Genomic DNA, 22,455 nt, shown 5'->3' on the forward strand with positions numbered 1-22,455 from the left:
GGCGTGCTGCTACTCCCTGGTGTCCCACTTCAGCTTCTTCAGATGGGACCAGCTGACGACCAGTAGGATCCTCAGAGAAGGGAGGAATGGAGATGTATGGGATTTGTGTGGATGAGAGAGACCAGTACAGCTGCCCTACCTTTCTCAGCTCTGGATTGGTTGGATGGTCACAGCAAGAGGGTTGTTGTCAGTGGCTCTGTGTGCAGATGGTGGTGAGTGATATCCCCTGGTGGTCTGTCTTGGGGCTGGTGCTCTTCAACATCTGTATGAATGACATAGGCAGTGGGATTGAGTGCATTCTCAGCAGTTGATACAGCAGAAGGAAGGGTCACCATCCAGAGAGACCTGGACAGGCTGGAAAAGTGGAGCCACGTGAACTTCATGAGGTTCTACAAGGCCGAGTGCAAGGTGCTGCACTTGGGTTGGGGCAACCCCAGATATGTGGAGAGCCTGGGAGAAGAGCTCCTTGATAGCAGCCCTGTAGAGAATGGCTTGGGACTCCTGATGGACAAAAAGCTCCACACAAAGGAGGAAGCTTTTTGTTTAGAGGGTGGTGACACACTGAACAGGTTGCCTAGGGAGGCTGTGGATGCCTCATCCCTGCAGGCATTCAAGGCCAGGCTGGATGTGGCTCTGGGCAGCCTGGTCTGCTGGTTGGTGACCCTGCACATAGCAGGGGGTTGAAACCAGGTGATCATTGTGGTCCTTTTCAACCCAGGCCATTGTATGATACTGTGATGCTTCTATGAGCCAGCAGGGTGGTGAGACCCTGGCACTGCTGCCCAGAGGGCTGTGAATGTCCCATCCCTGGAGGTGCCCAGTGCCATAGATGGAGCTCTGGGCAACCTGAGCTGTAGGGAGCACCAACCTTGCAGCAGGAGTGGGGCTGTTTGGGTTATGGTGTCCATTCCAATCCAACCATTCTATGATTGTATAGCTTCTTCATCTCTCTGGTGTGCGCTTCAGCACTTTGTGCTCCTCATTTTGGTGATCTCTCACTGCACTTAAGTGAAGTTTCAGCTTGTGTTCCTTACAGTGCTCTGCAGCAAGAGAGCCAGATGTGCTGAGAGGTACTGCTGCAATCCAGGTTTAATGCCAGTTCAGCTGCCCAGAGCTGGCAGGATCCAGCCCTACGCACAGCCCCAGTGTCTGCTGTGAGCTGTGAGTGGGTAGGTGAAAATGACACACACAAGTGCACCAGGAGCCAATTTGCAGCAGAAGGTATAGACTGTAACATATCCAATTCTAAACAGGGCGGGCAATTCCCCAAAGTGCCTCCTGGAGGGAATCTCCGCTGGAGTAAAGAGGTTTCATTTGAGGGAATACTTGCTCCTATAAAAACAGTGGCTGCAAAATATCAGCCTAATAAAGCAGGGTGAAGGGCCAGCGTGCATAAAAGTGGATGTTTTCTTTAAGTCAGGAGAATTGGTGCTGAGGTTTGTCCTCCAGCCAAAAGGCTGCAGCAACAGCAGGCGTGATGCTGTGGCTTTTGTCCCTTATCCTCGCCATCCTTTCACTAATTTCTAGGATCGCATCTGTGTCCTCTGTGTGAGTGAGTCCCTTCCCCAACCTGTCCAACAGACCAGCACAGATTGGAGGAACAGATTGAAGCTGGCACGTCAGCAGTAGGAAAAGTTAAGGGATGCGGCACTCGGTGGCTATTGGATGAAGAGAGATTTGAGTCACCGTGTTTTAGGGCACAGCTGCTTTTACTGCGTGGTCATTGTGCTTGGAAATGTGCGCTGCAGGAAAGCCCCTGGAGCTGGCAAAGCTCGGATGTTGTTCCCCATTCACTGAGGGTCTGCACTAAGGTAACAGTGCTGAGGTTTTGTTACCAGCTTTAGACTGCTCTTTTCTTTTGGCTCTCTCCCAGAAGTGCCCAACACTTTTGTTCTCTTCGCTAAAATTCCCTGCAAAGGAAATAGTCCTGTGCTTGAAATGCAGCGCTGCTAACACGCCTGATAAGACGCATCCTTTCTGTTGTGTGTTCACCCTGAGGTCTCTTTCTGCCTTTGAAATTGGGGTAGAAAGAGCTGCTGAGCTATTTCCAATAGTGTGCTGACACTGCTCAGTGTGATCTGTTCTCATGTATGATAGCAGGCTTACAGCCCAGCTGGAGCCAGAGCCCCGATTTGCCCCGTTTTGTAAAGGCTCACAGCACTCTGCCCTTACAGCTGTGTCTGAACAAGGACAGGAATGAACCCGAGAGAGAAAAGTGATGAAGACTAGTTGTCCCCCCTCCCCTCTGTCCCTGCAGTCCCATCCCAGGCTCTTCCCCTTGGTCCTGCCAGCAGAGAGAGGTAAAGAGCTGCAAACAGCGGCGTGCTGGCAGGAGCGGGCGAGGGTGCTCACGAGAGCACTCAGACAGCACCTATTGCATTTCTCTGAACTTAGCTGCAAATGGGTACAGATCTCTGTGCCTGGCAGCATGCTGCCATGGCAGCGTGAGCTGCTCTCAGCCAGCATTGCCATCCCGGCCATGTGTTCCCACCTCCCTGCTCGCTTGCACTGACACAGCTGGCGCGGAGCTGAGCTTAATAAAAACTCCAGCTCCCTCCCCCCACTCCCAAAATGCTTAGTTTTTTGGGTTGAGCATCAGCAAAACCTATGGTTTTTGTCTTCTCCGTGTCAATCTGTGTGCTGGAATGAGGAGGGATGGAGGGTTGGGGTACAGCTGGGATGGGGCTGTGATGGAGGTAGGGCTGAGATGGGCTTCAGTCTGCTGGAATGAGGAGGGATGGAGGGTTGGGGTACAGCTGGGATGGGGCTGTGATGGAGGTAGGGCTGAGATGGGCTTCAGTCTGCATTTCTAAAGGTAAAAACCAAACATCTTGAGCTCTGGATTGCTTTCTGGCTAGGATCCTTGCAGCTCTGAGACAGCAGATTTACAGATTTTGATCCACCCGCATCTTTGTCTGCCTTTGGATCGGAGGTTGAAGGGGACCTCAGGAGGTATGTGAGGCAGTGGCACAGGTTGCCCAGGAGGCAGTGGGTGCCCCATCCCTGGAGATGCTCAGGTCGGGCTCTGAGTGCTGATGGAGCTGTGAGAGGAAGGCTGCAGCCCCTTGTAGCCATTCATGCCCCCCCAGCCCCTTTCCCCCCCTGAGCATTGGTGGAGCACAGACCACGCCGTATCACTTGTGACTTCTCACTCTTCAGCCTTTCCAAATGCAGTTTTGGCAACTTGCTGTTTTGAAACTGTTTCATTTCTTCCCCATTAGGATCGGTGAAGTGCAAAGAGGCCCACCAGCATAATGGAGATCTGTTTATTACTGTGTGCCTCCTTCAATCATGTTAGCAGCAGGAAGAGCCACTCACGCTGTCCCAGACACAGCAGAGAACAATGAATCTATCAGAGGCTAAACAGCATCCCTTTTGGAGAATAATAGCTTTTCTTAACAGTGTTGATGAAGAGCGAAGAGGTCCATTTGCAGTAAACTGTACTTTTTTTTTCCCCCTCTGGTCTCTTGCAGCATTCGATAAAGCAGAGATAGATGGGTTGTCCTGCTGCTGCCCTGTCGCTGCCAGGAGCCCTTGCACTTTGCTGTGACCTGAATACTCCTTGCTGCTGTGGCCTGGCCTGTGTAGGGTCAGATGCTTTAGGGCATCGTTCCCACTGTCTGAAGGCAGTTGGCATCCAGGCAGAAGCACTGAGGTGAAGGCTCAGTGCATCAGTGATGGTAATCCTGCTGCCGATGCTGTCAGGCAGTTGCAAACTGGCTCTGCTTCGTCTCATCATCTGAGGATTAAGGGAGTTTATCTCAATTCACATCGAGATTACAAATCAGATTAGATTCTCAGCTTACTTGAGCCATATGGAGCTTGAAGCAAATCTGATATTGAGCACCCTCACTGCATTAGCAAGCCTGCTTTGCAAAGCTGTGCCTGAAACCTGTAATGGCATCCAAGTCCTCCAGCCCTGGTGCGAGGAACACTTCTCCATGTGAGCTTCTTACTCTGTTCAAATCTTTCCAGTAGGATGCTATGAGGATTAATTAGTTAATGTTTATCAAGTGCTGTGAAGCTGCAAAATGTTATTTAAGTGCTGTCTTTTTTTATCAGTCGGGACTTGGTTCTGTTTCCACCTACACTGGTTTTGGATTTGGGTAAATCCATGCATTTCATGGTTCCCAGTGTGTGTTTCTCAGTGCAATAGAGTTCCCATTGACTGTGGTGCAGATGTCTTGGTCCATGCCACTGGAAATTTGGGTTTGCTCCAAGGCTCTCCAAGTCCTGCAGTGGCAGGCAGCTCATGGTGTTGTGCTCAGTGCTGCTTAGGATTGGGAAGGAGATTTCCATTGGTGTCCAAGAGGAGCAGCAGCTTCTGGTGCTTTTTTGCTGATGCATTTTAGTGCCAACTGCAGGAAATGTAGAGATGCACTGATTTATCCCATGCATGTTTTATTTGAGCTTGGTCTCCTTACAGCTCAAACCGAAGGTATAGATTGCCAGGAGCAGGTTTGCAAAGGGTCACTTGATGAGGCTTCCTCCAGAGGAACGTGTGCAGGCAGTGGTTTGTTATCCTGGTTTTCATGTTTATTAATAAAGCCAGACATCAGATTCTGTATACATGAGGGGACAGGGTGAAGCACATCAACTGGAAGTGTTAAATGTAGTGCCAGAAGGTCTGAAATTCCACCACTGTACGCCCATAAATCTCGCTACAAGCATCCTGCCCTAACTGAACGCCTTGGCTGGGGATCGTGGTGTGCATTTGTGCTAAATATCACTTTTCGAGAAGTGGGAATGTGGGTTTTGGGACTGGAGCTGGAGAGAAGTGGGAGAAAGGCACGCGAAGCATGAGTGATCGCACTCCTAGGGAAGAAAGCATGGGAGGGAGTGGAGCAGCACACGCTGGCAGGAGGCTCTGTCGGGCGGCACCGCCTGCCTCGTGCTTGGCACTGGTGCTGGGTTTAGTGGAATACTAAAAATAGGGGTTTCCTTTCCCGTTACCTGCTGGGAAGCTCTGGGGATGCTGTCTGGCGTGGTCTGTAAATGCCTTTAATCATTAGGAAGGCAGCAGAGAAAAACATGGTGCTGTAAGAGGAGATGGCGTGTTGGGGAGCGCAACACAGCGGGCACCTGGGGGAGGTCTTCATCTGTAGCCACATAAGCCTGAAAACGTGGGACTTCTCTCTTTGAAAATAGCTAAGCCTTGTCACCGTGCTCTTTGAAAGCATGGGGTGGAGGTGGTCCTGTGTTTCAGCAGCCTCAGAGCCTGCCACAAACAAGGGCAAGTAGTCTGTAAAGAGCTTTCTAACCTGTGTGCACCACGGGCTGTAAGGAGGGGGAAAAACAGCTCATGGTTTGGTCCAGGAGTTTGACATTTTCCTGCTTTTAATAAGCAGATAAGTTAAGCCCTGAGGAATGACTGGTAGCCTTTACAGTGTTCTTATAGCGACAGGTGTTAGATAAGAGATTTGGGCAGGATATTTTAAAATAAATACGTTTTGGAAAGCTATGTCTAAGCTGTGATTTTGCTGCTAAGGAAGGAATGCTGATGGACGTCCTGTCAACCAAGGATCATATCTGTTCTCCAAGAGCTAGTGCTGAACAAAGCTGTGTGGATGGCTTCCTTGAAAAGTTCTAGAAATACCAGAACCCTGGGGAGGATGGATAGCAGTCTTATCCATTAGTTCAACATCTTGAATTGCTGGTATTGGGAACATATTTGTGCACAATCCTGGAGCTCTCTGTGGTCTTCAAGGGTGTCTCCATGAAGTTTGACTCTTTGAACGTTGTCTCTTTGAGCATTATCTCCATAAGTGCTGACTCCTTCAATGCTGACTCCTTGGACATTGTCTCTTTGAAGGTTGTTTCCATGAAGGTTGTCTCCCTGGAGCATGGACTGATCTGCCTTGCTGGAAGCTCACACCAGCCATAGACTGGAGCAGCTTGACCATCATTGCCTATTTGTGAAGTCTGCTAGTGATGCTCCAGCTCTGCTGCACCCTCATCCTTAGGCTTTTGCTGTGAATCCATGCACGATTTGCTTCTTGCACCCAAATTTGAACGGTGGCAGAATCACTGTATAGCTTTGAGTTGGTAATACACAGCAAGATGTAAAGGAAGATCATCTGTAAGAGAAGACTCGTTCTGTATAAGCTATGTTTAGAGATGATGGACCCAATTCTGACATAAATTGCTCACAAATCTGGAGTTGGGTGAAGATGCTCTGGATCCATGCTACTGTAAAAGAGATCAAAATCTGGCTGCTTCCCTAAAATGGCCGGAAAGAGCATGAATGAATCCCCAGCAAAGCAGGGACGTGCTCGGAAATGAGCCCCCAGCTGGCACGGCTCAGCGTGCTGGAGCTGCTGAGAGCTGCTGCAGGCAGTGATGAATTAGAGGATAAAGAAGTGAAAATGAGCTGGCAGAATCTTTAGGTGACTCATCAGGTGCATCTTGTAAAGTCTCTTTCTGAGAAGTAATGAAATCGCATGTTCTAACAATATTTGCACTGCAGCGGGGAAATGCATAAATATTGGGATCAATTAATGAAATTAGATAACTTGACCAAAAAAGCCATAGCGCTGGCTCAGAAACCATCCCTCTTCCTTTTTGCTAGTCCCCATGCTTGCAGTTGGAGAGGAAAATCTTGTGGTTTGGTTTCATAGCTAAGCCAGCCAAGACATGGCCAAGCACAGAGTGACTTGGGTCCTCAAGCTGATGGGGTGAGTGTCCTCACATGGCCTCCCACCCTTTGGTTTTGGGGTTGGTGAAGGCAGATCCACCTTGTGGCTGCTGACCATGTAGGTTGCATTGTCACCTTGTCATCTGTAAAATGGGGAATAGCATTTTTCCTTAAAAAGGGAGGTTATTTTTAGGAAAGAGATGGATGTGTGCATCAGCCTGTGACATTTAGGGGCTCCAGGAACTCATTGCACGTGGTGACTTTCATCACAGAGTTCCAGATCTGCAGTGAGAGCTGAATTCAGAGTAATACAGAATAGAAATAGAATCACAGAATCATTAAACAACTCTAAGATCACCAAACCCAGCCCCGTCTCATCCCCACCATGCCCATAACCACGTCCCTCAGTGCCACATCTCCATGGTTCTGGAGCACTTTCAGGGATGGTGACCCCACCATTTCCCTGGGCAGCCCATGCCAATGCATTACCCCTCTTTCTGAGAACAAATTCTTCCTAATATCCAACCTGAACCTCCCCTGGGCAACTTGAGTCCATGCCCTCTTGTCCTGTTCCGTTACCTCTTGTGGCTGCTGGTATCAGTGGGACAATTTCTGCTCTTTATAATGGAATAATTATCTTATTTCAGAAGTGTTCTCGTGCATTTGTACTTGGGGAAGGTACTAATGCATAGAGAAAGAAGAATGGCAGAACTGAGCTTAACTGTGCTGTAAAACTAAAGCATGAATGCCTGGATCTCTGCATCGGGCAATGGAGGAGCGCAAGCTCTCTGAGCAGAAGAGCTCTTGCTATCTTTGGATCCATCCACTGCAAGAGCAGATCTCGTCAGGTTAGCCTCCCCTAGGCCTGGCACTGGCACAACTGTTGTTGGAATGATTTGTCTGCTTTCTGGCGTCCTCGTTTTAAGAGGATGTTGACAAATTGGAAAGAGCTAAAAGAGCCACGAGGGTGGTTAAAAGATTGGCAAATGTGCCTGGCCAAGGAGGCAGCCAGGCTCCTAGCTCTGCTGTTCTATTTTTTCCTTTAAGTGAAGGTTAAAGGGGGGTTTAGCAGCTCCGGGTACCTGTGTGAAGAATGCCAGCAGACAGCTCTGAAGGCTGTCAGACAGAGGAGCAGCACCAGTGGCTGGGAGCCAAAGCCTGGCCGTGGCTGGAAGGTAGAACAGCTTTTAATAGGAAGGGCAGTTTAACTGTTTGGATATTTTATGTGAGTCCTGTTTTGTTTGTCCATCAGTACATGTTTTGAACATGTATGTTGATACCTAAATATACATCTCACGTGCATCTTCTCTGCCCAGAGATGTTATGGATGCTCCATCCACGGAGATACTCAAGGGCCAGGTTGGATGAGGCTGTGAGCAGCATCATCTGGTGCCTGTTTTAGTGGTTGACAACGCTGTCTGCATCAAGGCTTGGAACTCATTGAAGTCCTTCCAACCTAAGCCGTTCTGTGACTCTGATTCTTCAATTCTGTGATTCTGTGAAAATGGGGATGTTTTTCTTCCAGATAACCATAAGCCATGCAGTGTTAGTGGTCCCCTCTCCATCACCTCTATCTGTAATCATGCACGCTCTTCAGCTTCTGTTATTCCTTGGTGCCCAAAGATCTCAGCTGTCTGAGCCAGATTTGAAGTGTTTTGATGCCCAGTTGCAGTCAGTAAGACAATCTCTGGTTTGTTAAAGCTTGTGGCTGCTGTTCTTTCCTACTGTCCAATGTACAAAGCATAACTTTTCAACCCAGCACCTTGCTGGCCACTCAAATTGGAAAGAGCTCAGTCTGTAAAAGCACTTTCAGTCCAGGACAGTCCTGAAAATTTCCTGCTGCAGCTTCAAGGCAGCCCCCAGTGAGGAATATTTGGGAGTTGGTGTGAGACTTGGGAAAGCCTTTGCTAACTGTTATGCTCTCTTTTGTTTTTCTAGCTGTGGGGAGCTCAAAAAATAAAGCAGGTAATGTGCTTTTTTCTATGTCCTGCCTGCTCGGGGCTGCTGCTTTCTCCCTTTTTGCTGAGTGATGCTGTCCTATCCATTCCTAGCTGCCAGTTGCTGGTTTCCTTTATTGCAGACATGTAAATGCAGCGAGTGCTGCCACCCAAGAGTCTGATTTTTATTTTTATTTTTTATCTTTTCACTGTATTTCTATATTTTGACACCTTCATTTTCTTCCTCCTGTCTAATCAAGAGCTTTCTTGTCCTTCAGGAATAGTTTGGTAGTTTTTCTGACTGTGGCATACCTCCTCCTGTAGACTCATGCTGGTGAATCTGACCTCTTTGTAACAAAAAAATGGTAAAATTGCAGCTTCATTGCCCTCATTGGTAGAGCAGAATTAGGTTTTCCATTGAATTTGAGCTGTCCGTGGCCATGGGGTTGGCCAAGGAGATACAGACACAAGGGATGAACCTGCTAGAGAATTTCATGTGGATGGATCCCCATGGTGCTGTTCACACCTGCACGCTTTTTATCCCACCTCAGCCACATTCTGAAGCAACATTTCTGTATTTCAGGCTAAATTTCCGTATCATCTCCTACCTTATTACTTAAGGAGATGGGAAGACAGCAATAGGAGGAGGTGTGGGACAGGAGGAGGGGATTTGAGGCAGCAGGAGGGGGTTGGGACAGCTCTTGGAAGCAGTAGAGGCGATATCCTTGCACAGCTCCAGCATTCCTACGCTGTTACTCTGCCCTCACTATGGCTGTTTGCTGATTATTTTGCAGGCCATCATCCATCCTGACACAAACGAGACCATCTTCATGCCTTTCAGAATGTCAGGTACAGTATGTCCTACTCAAGCAGTCGTTAATTTCAGTGGGAATTTGTACAAAACTGTGTCTTTTTTTCCTCCTTTTCTTTTTCTTTTTTGGTGTTATATCTTGAAGCATTTAAACCAGATGCTGGAAGTAGTCCAAGCACCCAAATCCCTTAGAAATCAAGCTGATTTGGGACCCTCAATACCTGCCTGAGGTCTAGTACTTAATATTTCCCACTCCTTGTCAAGATGCTATCCTTTCTGGTATCCATTACCATAACGATGATTTTAACTCTCTAGTAAACAGCCAAACTTGAGGGTTTGAGTGCAGCTTTGGTCCTTTCCCCAAACTCTGGGAGCTGTGGGAGGGGTTGCATCCCTCTTTTATAGGAGGGATAGGACCAACTCCTTAGGATCCATTCCATTAGTAGGGTGCACAGGGAGCGTCTTCACTGGATAAAGCAGCCGAAGCAGAGGGGAAAAGAATGGGGCTGGTGGGTTTTGTTCTTTTTCTTTGAAAAAGGTTGAGTTTGAGGGTGAAGCATGGGGACAAAAAGCCCAGGACCCACTCCTCTGCTGCCTTATTCAGTATTTTTAGACAAATGTTTTGTCCTCATGGGTCACTGCCCCTTCTGACTGTGAATTGGATCCATGAGGTGTGTAATTCAGTAACACTGACAAAGTGCTGAGACCTTCCGGTAGAAGTCATAGAGATGGGTTATAATTAGCACAGAAATTGGCAATCTTAGCAGAGGAAAAATGTGAAGCCTTTGATTTCTGTGGTGCTTAACAAGATTTGGGGTAAAGCCTTCTCTAGGGCAGAAAGCTCTAGCTTATACCCCATCCCTGGAGGCATTCAAGGCCAGGCTGGATGTGGCTCTGGGCAGCCTGGTCTGCTGGTTGGCCACCCAGCACATAGCAGGAGGGTTGGAACTGGATGCTCCTTGTGGTCCTTTTCAACCCAGGCCATTCTGTGATACCTGTGATTAAAACAGTCGCTAGGTGTGCCTTGTACCCTGAACCCATAGCACTGTTAGATTTATTAGGCTTGATGCCTTTTGCAGCCCAAAATGACGTGTTAGAATGCATGAATCTCTCTTTTTTTCTTAATTTTCCTAATAGGTTACATTCCCTTTGGAACACCCATTGTAAGTATTTTACTGTCCCTCTGTGCTTTGGTTGTGAGTAACAGAGAATGCATTTTTTAACACTCACGCACAATTCTCCAAGCTGCACCTTGCTGCCTTGCTGCAGATTCACACCAGCTTCACGCCTTCCCCATCATCTACCTGTGCCATGTGTGCTCCGGGCCGGCCGTCCATTCAGCAGCATCCTCCTGCTGCTTTCTGCAACATCCTCATCTTTGTGTTTCCAGCGGGGAAAGGGAAGACTGGGAGGAGCTCACACTGCCTTCTGCAGCTCGTGGATCTGTCTTTGGGGGCATTTATGCCATTTGCACATTTTGCGAGTCACTTCCCAGCCGTGGCAAGCGCAGGGAGCTGGAGGCCAGCGTCTCATTTCCTTGTCTTCATTAATTAAAACAGCAAGGGCTTCGTGCTGAGGGTGTTCTTCATTTTGTTACTGTGAAATTTGTAAGCATTTGGGTGCTGTAGACAGCCAAAGCCAGAACGGAGATAACTCTGCATTCCTTGTCTTCAGAGCAGCAAATATTAATTAACCCCACTTTGTGAACGGGGAAACTGGGGTGCGAGGCTTTGTCCAAAACCACACAAGCTGGTGCCAAAAGGCTGAGCAAATCCAGCTTGGTCCTTCCACCTCCAGCTCTTCCCTCACCCTACCGCATCCGCCTTATTATAACCACGGAAAGAGCAAGTTGTGCCACGGAGGGTCAGGTTGGGTATTAGGAAAAAATTCTTCTCTGAAAGAGCTGTGTGGCATTGGGAGCAGGCTGCCCAGGAAGTCACTGTCCCTGGAGGTGTCCAAGAACCGTGGAGGTCATAGAACCATTTGGAAGGGGCCTTTGAAGGCCATCCAGTCCAACTCCCGTGCAATAGATCGGGTTGTAGGTGTGGCCTTTGGGGACGTGATTTGGTTGGCGTGATGGTGACGGGTTGAAGTTTGCACTTGATCGTAGAGGTCTTTTCCAACGTTAATTATTCTATGATTGCATGAAAAGCTGCTCAATTTAATCTCCTAAACCCAGTGGACTGTGGCGTGATGCTTATGGAGCAGTAACGATCCCTTCCCGACTGGTGGCAACGGGGTGGCTGGGAGCTGAAGGCAGAAAGCAGCCCCCAGCACGGCTGTTGCTATTTGTTGTCATGTGCAGCGTGGCGGCGGTAACTCTGTATGGGGCATTTTAAAGGAAAAGGTTAAACAAAAATGAGTTAACGCTCAAATTGACAATGAAATCGGCCCCAATCCAGAGCTGTCAGAGGAGCCGAGAGCTGTCAGATGAGCCCAATTTCGCTAGCTGTAAAGGATAAACTGGAACCTCTTGTCATTTAAAAAAAAAAAAAAGAAAGAAAAAAAAAAAAGGAAGGGGAAAAAAAAAAAAAGAGAAACCAAACGTTTCAAATGTTAAAATTAAAATGTAACATTTATGCCAATCGATCTGTGAAATTTAGTGACAAAATTGGCAGCCTGCTCTAGCATAAAAACAGTTTGAGCCTTGCCTTCAGCATAGGGGGATGGGATTTCCTCAAGAGAGGCTCGGGGTGCCTGCGGCGAGCGCTCGCCTGGGATTAAAGCCTGGTGATAATAATCATTTCTTTTCTGGATTAAGCAGCTCTGCCAAAGCCAAATCCTGTGGCTGTGTGTGCATCCCTTGGGCAGAGCCTGGAGCCAGGGAACTACGATCTTTTGCTTCCACCTCCATCATTTCTAGGGCTGTGTGCATGGTTCAACTTTCATCCACCTTTTCACCTTCCATAGGTTTCTCTCTTCTTTGCTTCGTGCTCCCAGCCAATGAGTGAGGTTTGTCGAAGCTTAGGTTATCCAGCCCAGCACCATTTGGGCACATCATTTCCTCCAGACATATGAAAACAGGGTAAAACATTTCATTTTTGGTGAGCACTCATTGGGCTGGAAGAGCCAGCCATATTGCCAGCAGATCCAGCTCGTGGGCAGGACTCACGGCCCTTTTGTGTTCATGTTGTTTCAGGGGTTCAAGGTTTTTTGTGGTTCACAATTTTGGGGGGTTTTCCTTTTTTGGGGGCTTATGGATCTTTTGGGTTCTGTTTTTTGAGAGTTGACAGGTTTTTTTGGGTTCACGGTCTTTTTGGGGGCTCCTCATCTTTGGGGTTTGCTGCCTTTTGGTTCTCCTTTGAGTTCCCCATGTTCAGGGTTTGTTGTGTTTTGGGCTCGCCATCTTTTAGACTCACTGTTTTTGAGTTCTTTGAACTCACCACCTTTTGGGTTCACGGTCTTTTGGGCATGTTGTCTTTGGGGTTCACTGTCTTTGGGTTCTCCTTATTTAGGCTCACTGCTTTTTAGGTTCACCATCTTTGAGGTTCATTGTCTTTTGGGCTCATCGTCTTTGGGGTTCGCTATCTTTGGGTTCTACTTCTTTGGGTCACCACTTTTTGGGTTCATCATCTTCAGGGTTCATTGTCTTTTGGGCTCGTGATTTTTGGGCTTCGCTGTGTTTGGGTTCTTCTTTGAACTCACCACTTTTTGGGTTCATGGTCTTTTGGGCACCTTGTCTTTGGGGTTTGCTGTCTTTGGGTTCTTTGAACTTGCCAGTTTTTTGGTTCATGCTCTTTGGGTTTGTCATCTTTTAGATTTGCCACTTTTTGGAGCTCACCATTTTTTCAGGCTCCCCATTTTTTTTGTACTCACCACTGTTAAGGCTCTACACTTTTTGGCTGCGTTCTGAAAGCTCCTGGTCCGGTATCCAAGTCCTCTGACTGTCGTTTCAGACAACTCCATACCAAACGGATGGGTGAAATTTGCAACCCCGCTCCTTTGTCCTCTGGGATTCAGATGAGGAGCCTTGTTGGGACTGGGGAACACCTGGAGCAGAGCCTCGTGTCCATTGCAGGTGACAGGCAAATAGAGCAGGGCTCGAGGCTGCAAAATGAGAACTCCACTGCAGACATGAGAGCCGACAGACGTCTGGAAAGTGCCTGCAGCCCTGGTCTGCAGCAACAAAGGGCTGTTCGCACCTGATAGGCAATTAAATTTTGTTAGCTGGTACTTTTCTAGTGCTTAGAAGCTTTTTTTTTTTTTTCCCCCTTTTTTTTTTTTTTAATATATATTTTGTTTTCCTTCTTAGTTATTTTTTCCCCTGACAGTAATTAAAAGTGAAACTGTACATTTCTTGACAGACTCTTGCACATATGGAGAGTTTGCATTTAAACGTGCCTCTTTCAGTCATACAGATTTTGGGTGCTCTTTTATTTATTTATTTCCCCCTCCCTTCTCTCCCTCCCTCTCGCGCTCTGACTGCTGCTGCTGCGGGGGCTGCTTGTCTCCTTCTTCCTCCTCGAAGCTTCCCTGGTCCCCGTGGGGCACTGGGTGGTTTTGGGATGAGGATGGGGTCGCACCTGTTGAGTTCATTTGGCTCTGACCGACAGCAGTGCAATTAACAAGATCCTCATCGTCAATGGGGGTGGCGAATCGGTGGGACTCGCACGTCTTGGCCTTCAGCCAGCGCCCCGAGCGGCTGCAACTTGGAGAAAGGCTGGAGGAGGAAGAGCTGGAGGAAGGAAAGAGAGGAAAGATGTAAATGAAAGCGGCCTCGCAGCCCTGCTGCCCCTCTGTTTGTTGTTATTTCTCTTCGATGTCGTCGAGCGTGGGGATTGGCTCCTCTTCAGCTGCTGTTGCTGCAGGTGTATGGGGCTGGATTGAGCTCTCCTCATCTTGTGGCAGTGCTTGTGCTCCAATGGAGAAGTTTGCATTCTTCTCGGCATTGCTGGGAACAACCATAAAGGAAGAGGTGCTGAGATGGTCTGTGAGCATTGGGTGAACTTGGAGTCTTCTTGCCCAGCTGCCCCAGAGACATTTCAGACCACGTTGATACCCAAGCAGCCCAAAAATCAACACGTTTGGAATTAAAAGTTGTTCAGTCTTTATACTCTTCGTGAAGATGCAAATGTGAATTCGTGCTGTGAAGAGCACCTTCATAAACTATCAGAAGATAGAGGGAAGAGAGAAAATGACAGTGGTGTTACGAAGCCCCACTCCTTCACAGTGAGGTTTCCCTAGTTCCCTTCTTACCTGCTTCTTACCCAGGAACTCCTGTCCCCTCTCATTGGGTTTATTGCTGGGAGCCCCTTTGCTTTCCTTCCCTCTCCTCCATGCATCACTACAGGCTCAGGGCAGCGTGCCTGAAAGCTGCATGGAGGAAAAGGGATCTGGGTCAGTTGGTCAACACTTGGCTGAACACGAGCCAGCAGTGTGCCCAGGACTCAAGATGCCCCAGTGAAAGTTCAGGTTGGACATTAGGAAACGTTTCTTCTCCAAAAGAGCCATCAGGCACTGGAAGAGGCTGCCTGAGGAGGAAGTGGAGTCAGCATCATGAACCATGGTGACGTGGCACTGAGGAATGTAGTCATGGGCATGGTGGGGATGGGTTGAGTTGGGGTTGGGGATCTCAGAGCTCTTTTCCAACCTTTATGGCTCTATGCTTTTTCAGTTTTTTTTACCCTTGAGGGGAACAGGCTGTCGTCAAACAGAGCAGGAAGGATTCTGGCAGCACTGCATCCTCTGCAAGAGATGGATTCTCTGAAGAATTGCAGGAATGAGCCTGAATGGTATTTTGAGGCATCCCAAGGATGCTGGCAGTGCCATGTGGACAGTGCATACATACAGGCTCAGATCAGCAGTTCTCTTTGAACAAAACAGGTGGCTCCAAAACAGGAGCACGCATGCTTCTGGGTGGCACTCCTGTCTTCAGATGTTCAAACCTCATTGCTTTCCTGGGTGATTCTGTTCCCTCACCTGCTTGTTCCTGGTTGTGCTCTGGCCACTCACCATGAAATAAAGCTCACACATGGACATATCTTATTAGAGGCAATAGAACTATGCTTGCTGTTTTCTTGCCTAGCAGAGCATCAACAAACCATGTGTATGTTAACACTAATCTCTTCTCTTGCAGGTTGTTGGTCTTCTTCTGCCCAACCAGACGATAGCATCCACTGTGTTTTGGCAGGTAAGGCTCATCTGCCTCTGTGTGCTGAGTGGGTGGGGGATGTCATGCAAAGGAAAGCAGCCTTGACTTGTGTCTTCAGGACAGCCTGGTGCATGCAGCTTTGTGGCACGTTAGGGGGAGATTATGGCTTTTTAGCTTTAAAATTGCTTTATACCATGGCCTTAAAGTTTGTTTTTAGATCTAGTTGCTTATTTTCACGATCAAGTACTTATGCACATGCTTCTGTGTGGATGGAGTGCTGGTGAAAGCTGCATGCATTTCTATCTCAGCTCTAAGGGTCGGTGCATGCAAGAGCTTGTACAAAGATGTGGCAAATCACAGATGGATCCAAACAGAGATGGCATTCCCGTGTTTGTAGACCTGATTTTCTGCAAGGTTACGTTTACATCTCTCTCTTTTTATTTCCTCTGTAGTGGTTGAATCAGAGCCACAATGCGTGCGTCAACTATGCAAACCGCAATGCGACAAAGGTGAGGAGACCCAGCATATGCGGCGTGCGCTGCGTGCTAGCTCTGTTTTGACATGGAAACATAAGTCTTGTCTCTTGGCTGTTAATAGAAACTGCAGAGTAGGCACTGTGTTGAATTTGTAGCTTGGCCATTCTTCTGTAGAGACTTCCGTTTTGTTGTGGCTGTGAATGGCTCAAGGATCTCGAAATCACTCGAAGCTCAGGAGCAATGCTCAGTGCCTTCACACTGAGCCAGGGTGGGGTTTAATCAGTAGGAATTAAATTGGGTGTGTAAATGAGCATGAAGCAATGTCTGTTTGGGTGTTTGGATAGCAAAGGAAGGCTCCCTGGTCACCCTTCTGTGTCATGAGGACGTTCAGTATGCAGCCCAGGCATCATGCTGGCCCTGCTCTCTTCCCCTTCCTCAGTGTTGATTCGTGTCTTGTGGGGATGTGGGAGCTCACAAGAGGAATCTGAGATGGAAACCATCCGACTCACTGTGATAGCATTTCAAGGACAAATGTTTGATAAGGAGAGTTTGGGGTTCACTGCATGTGTATAAGAATAGCAATGTTGGTTTTTTTTTCTATTTTTTTTCCACTTACTGAATTTCTTTCACATATTCTTTAAGCTGCTATTATTACAATTTGTGATGCCAATTAATTTTCCATTCCCTTTAACCTTGTTCATGAGGTTACGTTTTTCCTTGGGCTTGCTGCTGCTAGATGACAGACCGTGTGTCACAGAACAATATGACAAAATTAAACCTGTCTCTGGTTTAAAGAAAATACAAAAAGAAAAAGTACCCCCAAACAACAAAAACAGCTCAGTTGCATTTTAATAACCAGAAGTTTGTTTATTGAAAATATGTTTTGTTTTTCTTTCCAAAGCCTTCTCCGACGTCCAAGTTCATCCAGGGCTACTTGGGAGCTGTCATAAGTGCTGTCTCAATAGCAGTGGGTAACGCTTTATGTATTACACTACGAAGTAACTGCTCCCTTCCAGCAGCACTGCAGTGCTTTTGAGATGTTTCTTTGAATTGCCAAGCATGTTTAGATTTTAATTGACACAGCTCAGTCTAAACAACGAGAAAATATTTTAACCATGAGGAGTCTCTGTCCATGCATGCCCAAGCTTTTCAACAGAAGGAGACTTCTGCCACTGATTGCTGCCAGCATGTCCTGCACTGTGCTCTGCTTGGGTCTCTGTGCTGTTGCTTTGCTGCTGGGTGAACTCAAATTATCTACGCATGCAGGGAGCCTGCAAACAGGAGGGGAATCATCTCTTTGAAAGGGTAGATAACAGCAGGACGAGGGGAAATGGTTTGAAGTTGAGGGAAGGAAGATTGAGGTTGGATGTGAGGGGGAAGTTCTTGACAGAGAGAGCAGTGAGGTGCTGGAACAGCTGCCCAGAGAGGCTGTGATGCCCCGTCCATCCCTGGAGGTGTTCAAGGCCAGGTTGGATGCGGCCCTGGGCAGCCTGGGCTGCTATGAAATGTGGAGGTTGGTGGCCCTGTGTGTGGCAGGGGCTTGGAGCTTCATGATCCTTGAGGTCCCTTCCAAGCCTGGCCATTCTATGATTCTGCATTAAGATACTGGTGAATTAGCCCAGTCCAGGCTGAAATGCCAAGAAGTGTGATGGTGAGGCTGCAGAGTAGCAGTGTGATAGCTGATCTGAGCAGTCAGGCTTTGAAGATTGTCCCCTGGTGGCTCAGCACCTTGAGTTAAAAGAATCATAGAATCATGAAGTTTGGAAAAGACCTGAAAGACCATCAAGTCCAGCCCAAACCCCACCATGCCCACTGACCACATCCCCAAGTGTCACATCACCACGGTTCTTGGACGTCTCCACAAACAGTGACCCACCACTGCCTGGGCAGCTGTGCCAGCTCTTGATGGCTCTTTTGGAGAAGAAATCTTTCCTGATATCCAACCTTAAAGATCCGTAAAGATATTTTGTATTTTTTTAATTTTTATTTTTACTGTGGCCCAAACTTTTTGTCTCTCTCTTAAGCCTCCTGCAGGCATTCTTTCTGCCAACAGACTGTGCCCTGGGCAGTCAGCACTCAGCCTGCCTACCACACTGCTTGGGTTCCCTAATTCATTTTGGGGCAAAAGGCTGTGTGGGCTTGTTAAGATTTCTTTACAGAGTGTTTCTACAGAGCCAGCTGGTGATGGTTAGAAGGATTATGTAGATGGGAGTAAGATGGTTTTCCATGGTGTTGGCTTGGCTTGCTCACTGGCTGCCTCTCCTAGAATTAACCTGTGCACACTGACCAGCCTTCTGTTGGAATGAGCTTCCATACTTTGTAACCCCATAGACAGAGGGCAGGAGGCAGAGAGAAGTGATATCAGCAGAGTTTTGTCACCCCACAGAGCTGGTGGGCTCCATAAGGAAACTGCTTGGGCCAAGAGCAGAGCTGACCATGGTGGGATGGCTCTCATTCCTCTTGTGCTGATTTGCAAAGGAGCTGAAGCACTTCAGGGAACCACCAGTGGGAGAAAGTGATCCTCTGAAACAGCATGAAAAGCTTCCCAAAGACCTGGGGGATAAAGGAATTGCATCCAACCAGCAGTGGCCTGCAGGCTCTGCAGGGTGGCTGTCACCACTAGTGGCACGTGGGCCACTTGGCATTGCTGATGGGAGATGCCATGCTGCAGTGGACTTCTATGGAAGGCACTTGATGCCTGCAGAGAGTATTGCATGGTATGGCATAGAATCATAGAATCCTTAGAGTTGGAAGGGACCTTTAAAGCTCCTTTAGTCCGACCGCCTTGCAATGAATAGGGACATGCACAACCAGGTAGTTATTTGTAGATCTGAGGGGTGCAGTGTTGCTATGGGGAGGTGGCAGCTCTCCTTGCATCTGAGGGAGCAGTGAAAGGCAGCAGCTTTAAGGCTGCTTCCTCCTTCCTGATGTGTGCAGGTCTGTTGGCTTCAGCGTGGGGTCAGCCGTGGTGCTTGGGGTGCACTGAAAGTGGACACTTGCAAAAAGAAGGCAAAGTCTGCACACACTGAGGTCCCTGAACAGACAAGCCCTTGGGGACAGGAGCAAGGCAGAAATCCCCTATTGCTGGCTCAGAGCCGCCTGGAGAAAATCCTGCAGGCAGGGAGTGATTTTTATGTTGTAAATATCTGGATTAATAACCAGCAGCTCCTCAAGAGGTTGTTGGTTTTGTTTTCTTTTTTGGTTTGGTTTTTTCTTTTAAATGGTGATGACAAATAATTTAGCAGCAGCCTCGAGTTTCATTATGTCGGATTCTAAGGCCTCAGCCCTCATTAACCGGTGTCTGCTGTCAGTTAGCAATAAATCACCTCCCAGTGTGAGCCTATTAGGACCAGATGACCTGAAAACAAGTGCCACTGCCTCCAGTGGTCTGCTGAGACCCGGTATTAATTAAAGCAGGCCCCTTCCATGTTTGCAGTTGGCAAGCGATGCAGGGAGGAGGCTGGGGAAGTGACAGATCAGCTGGGTTGTGATGCTGCTTCCCAGAGAGGGACAAACAAACGGCTTTCTCACGTGGATGGAAGAGCAGATTTTGGCTTTATACTTCTTGCAATTAAACTAGAAGTCTCAGCAAACCTTTGCAAGTAACATTATTCCTTTCTCATTTGAGAGAAATGAGAAATGTCCGTTGCAGAGAAGCAGCATAGATCCGGCTCTAGATCTGGGACTGCTGCTGTGCAGTCCTTTGGGATGAGGAATTTTAGAGGAATTAATATTTATTTACTATGCATTAATATGGGATATATTACATATTTTTTCAGTAACTTTCAGTATTTCTTTTTTTCAATATTTCTTTTCCTTCCACCTCATCTAGTGGTTGGCAACCAGCTTGTGACAGGAAGGTTGGAACCAGATGATCTTTGAGGTCCCTTCCAACCCAAACCATTCTACAGTTCTTTGGTTCTACTCCCAGCCTGATTCACAGAATAGCTCTGGGCAAAGGAATCTATGCCAGAATTTTATTTCTTCTCCAGTACAGTATAGCTTGAGACAAGGCTAGAGCTGACCTCAGAAGGAAGGACCTGAAGATTGGCCAAGAGCAAGGAGATGGAGGAACCAATGTGCCAAATCTCCTCCACCTCTGATGTTTTTGCTTGTTGTATATGGTGTTCCTTTCTACCAGTGACACACTGCTCCCCATCAGCACCTGACATGAAAGAGGAAATGAAAGCGTTGGTCTGAGATCTGTCATCTTTGGGACAGAAGAACAAGTGGGGTTTGTCCCCATTAAAAACGTGGCCAGATTCCTTCCTTGAAGTATGCCAGCTTATGCAACATTATAGATGGCTTTTATTAAGAGAATGTTTAGGATTGTTTGTGGGCTCAGGTCTTGTCAATACAAAGAGAAATGTGTTGTTCTTGCTTAGCAACCTGAGCTAGGTTCAGAACAAAAGTAGGTGTTTTGTCTTTGGTATAAAACCAGAGCTGCAGTGGCATGTAACCACAGCCACCAGGCTCTGCCTTTGTGTTGGTCTGTGTGCTTGAAACATCACAGAATCATCAGTGTTGCAAAAGATCCCCAAGTCCAACCCCAGCCCATCCCCACCATGCCCACTGACCAGGTCTCTCAGTGCCACATCTCCATGCTCTGACCACTCTGCTGGAGAAATCTCTCCTAATATTAAACACGAACCCTCCCCTAGTGTAACTTAAGGCCAGCTAAGCAGGGCATGAATGTTTCCTTTTGGTTTACCTTACTAGCTAACCTTGGGTTAAAAAATCAGGTGATTGATAACCCATTAATAACCTCAGTGCCCAGTGCTGGTATTGATGGCTGGCCTTGGAGGCCAGGAGGGTGTTTAAAGCTGCTCTTCATGGACTGATCCACTGTACTCTTAAAAGTGTTGATACAGAAAGACCACCATGCTTTCTGACCCTAAATACTGGCTTTGGACTATGAATCATCCCCCACTGTGCCAACTGAGCTTTGTCCCTCATGTTGTGTCTCTTCTGGTTGCTTGTCACTCTTCCTGTCCCTGCAGGTAGAAATGGAGTGAATGCTGCTTGGCTTGGTGCATCCAGCAGGATGGCCTCACTTATCAACTCTGCTTCAGGGTGGGGGAATGCAGCCCAGTGACCTGGTATCAGTTCTGATGGATGGAGTTCTTCAGAGCAGGGACTCAACCAGAGGTGCTCCAGGATTCAAATTCCCACTATTGCAGCAAGAAATCACTTCTCCCCATTCAGGCATCTTGGAGGTCATCCTAGGGCAGTTTTCTCCTTAGTGATGTTACTTCTAAGAAAACACATCTTGCTTGTTGGTAAAGAAACAGCAGCTTTCTGCAGAGCTGTATGAAAATGCTCTGCTGTCTGTCTGGGCTCACATCTGAACCTGCACACTGGGAAGACCAGAGCTGATGGATGTATGGAGCTCCTAATAGAGCCCTCACTCCTGGGAATGCTTCCTGGGTGCTCTCATAGTTACTGTAGGTTTCAGTTGTGCTTCCTGAGTTTTTCAAGCATGGTAATTTGTCTTGGAGATTTTGGGTTTTATTTCCATGGGTTTCATAAATCATAACCCAAGTGGTCACAATTGGTCGAGCAGAAATGTTACATAAAAAATGGAGCTCCTAGGTTTATATTTAGTTGTAAAAAAGGAAAAAAAAAAATGGTACAGGAGTTTAATCTGCAAAGCCAAGCCTTGTGTGCATCTAAGAGATCAGCTTAAAGCAGAGCTTGTTTTTGGACAAATGGACGTTGCAAAAATGATATTTTCAGACCAAGCAGGTCTTTTTCCCCATAGAAAAAGTCAGCATCTCACAAAATCAAAATGTGCTTTGTCTTGAAAACATCCATTGTAACCTAAGATATTCTCAAGCCATGGAGGAATTCAGCAGAAAGATCTTATTTGCCTTCTCTGAAGGAAGCTGAGAGGTGAAGACGATTCAAGCCTAGGATTATAGCTGTAAAACAATATTAGCATCGTGGTGGCTGTGTCACAGCCAGCTTTTGGCAGTAGCTGGCCTTGCAGCCCAGGCTCCCACAGCTCAGCAAACTGTACAGCTCTGCTGTTCCCAGGGAATGTTTGCTGAAATATGCAGATATAAAAATATTGTAACACCATGGAGTGAGAATAATGGGGGAAAGGGTGCATTTATGTACGGCAGCTCTGTTCTTGGAGAGGAGAGGAGAGGAGAGGAGAGGAGAGGAGAGGAGAGGAGAGGAGAGGAGAGGAGAGGAGAGGAGAGGAGAGGAGAGGAGAGGAGAGGAGAGGAGAGAGAAGTGAAATGAGAAATGAGAGAAGTGAGAAGGAGGAAGAAGGAAAAAGAGAAGAGCTGTGTGATGCTTGCAGACAGGATATTTATCCCAAACTAGAAGGGTCAATCTAAGGCATCAGTGAGATAAATTAGAGTTGGACTGACTCAATACCCTTAGAGAATTCACAAGATGAAAAAGAACAGGATCTTAATTTATTTTCCCAGTTCAGAGTGGACAGGAACACCTGTTGGCCTGAGTGGTCCCTTGGTGGTCCGGAGCACCCACGCTCT

The 22,455-nt window shown here is 47.5% G+C and overlaps 1 protein-coding gene across 1 annotated transcript in view; it reads left to right on the plus strand.

Annotated features, from left to right (window-relative positions):
- Positions 1–22,455, plus strand: part of SFXN5 (sideroflexin 5) — a 71,209-nt gene that overhangs the window by 10,786 nt on the left and 37,968 nt on the right. The window contains 6 exon segments of the mRNA XM_048943665.1: positions 8,573–8,599; positions 9,366–9,420; positions 10,520–10,545; positions 15,459–15,512; positions 15,926–15,982; positions 16,851–16,916. Of these exon segments, the coding sequence (XP_048799622.1) occupies positions 8,573–8,599; positions 9,366–9,420; positions 10,520–10,545; positions 15,459–15,512; positions 15,926–15,982; positions 16,851–16,916 (285 nt within the window).

Source organism: Lagopus muta, chromosome 4, assembly GCF_023343835.1.
Source record: "Lagopus muta isolate bLagMut1 chromosome 4, bLagMut1 primary, whole genome shotgun sequence".
NCBI classification, from domain to species: domain Eukaryota; kingdom Metazoa; phylum Chordata; class Aves; order Galliformes; family Phasianidae; genus Lagopus; species Lagopus muta.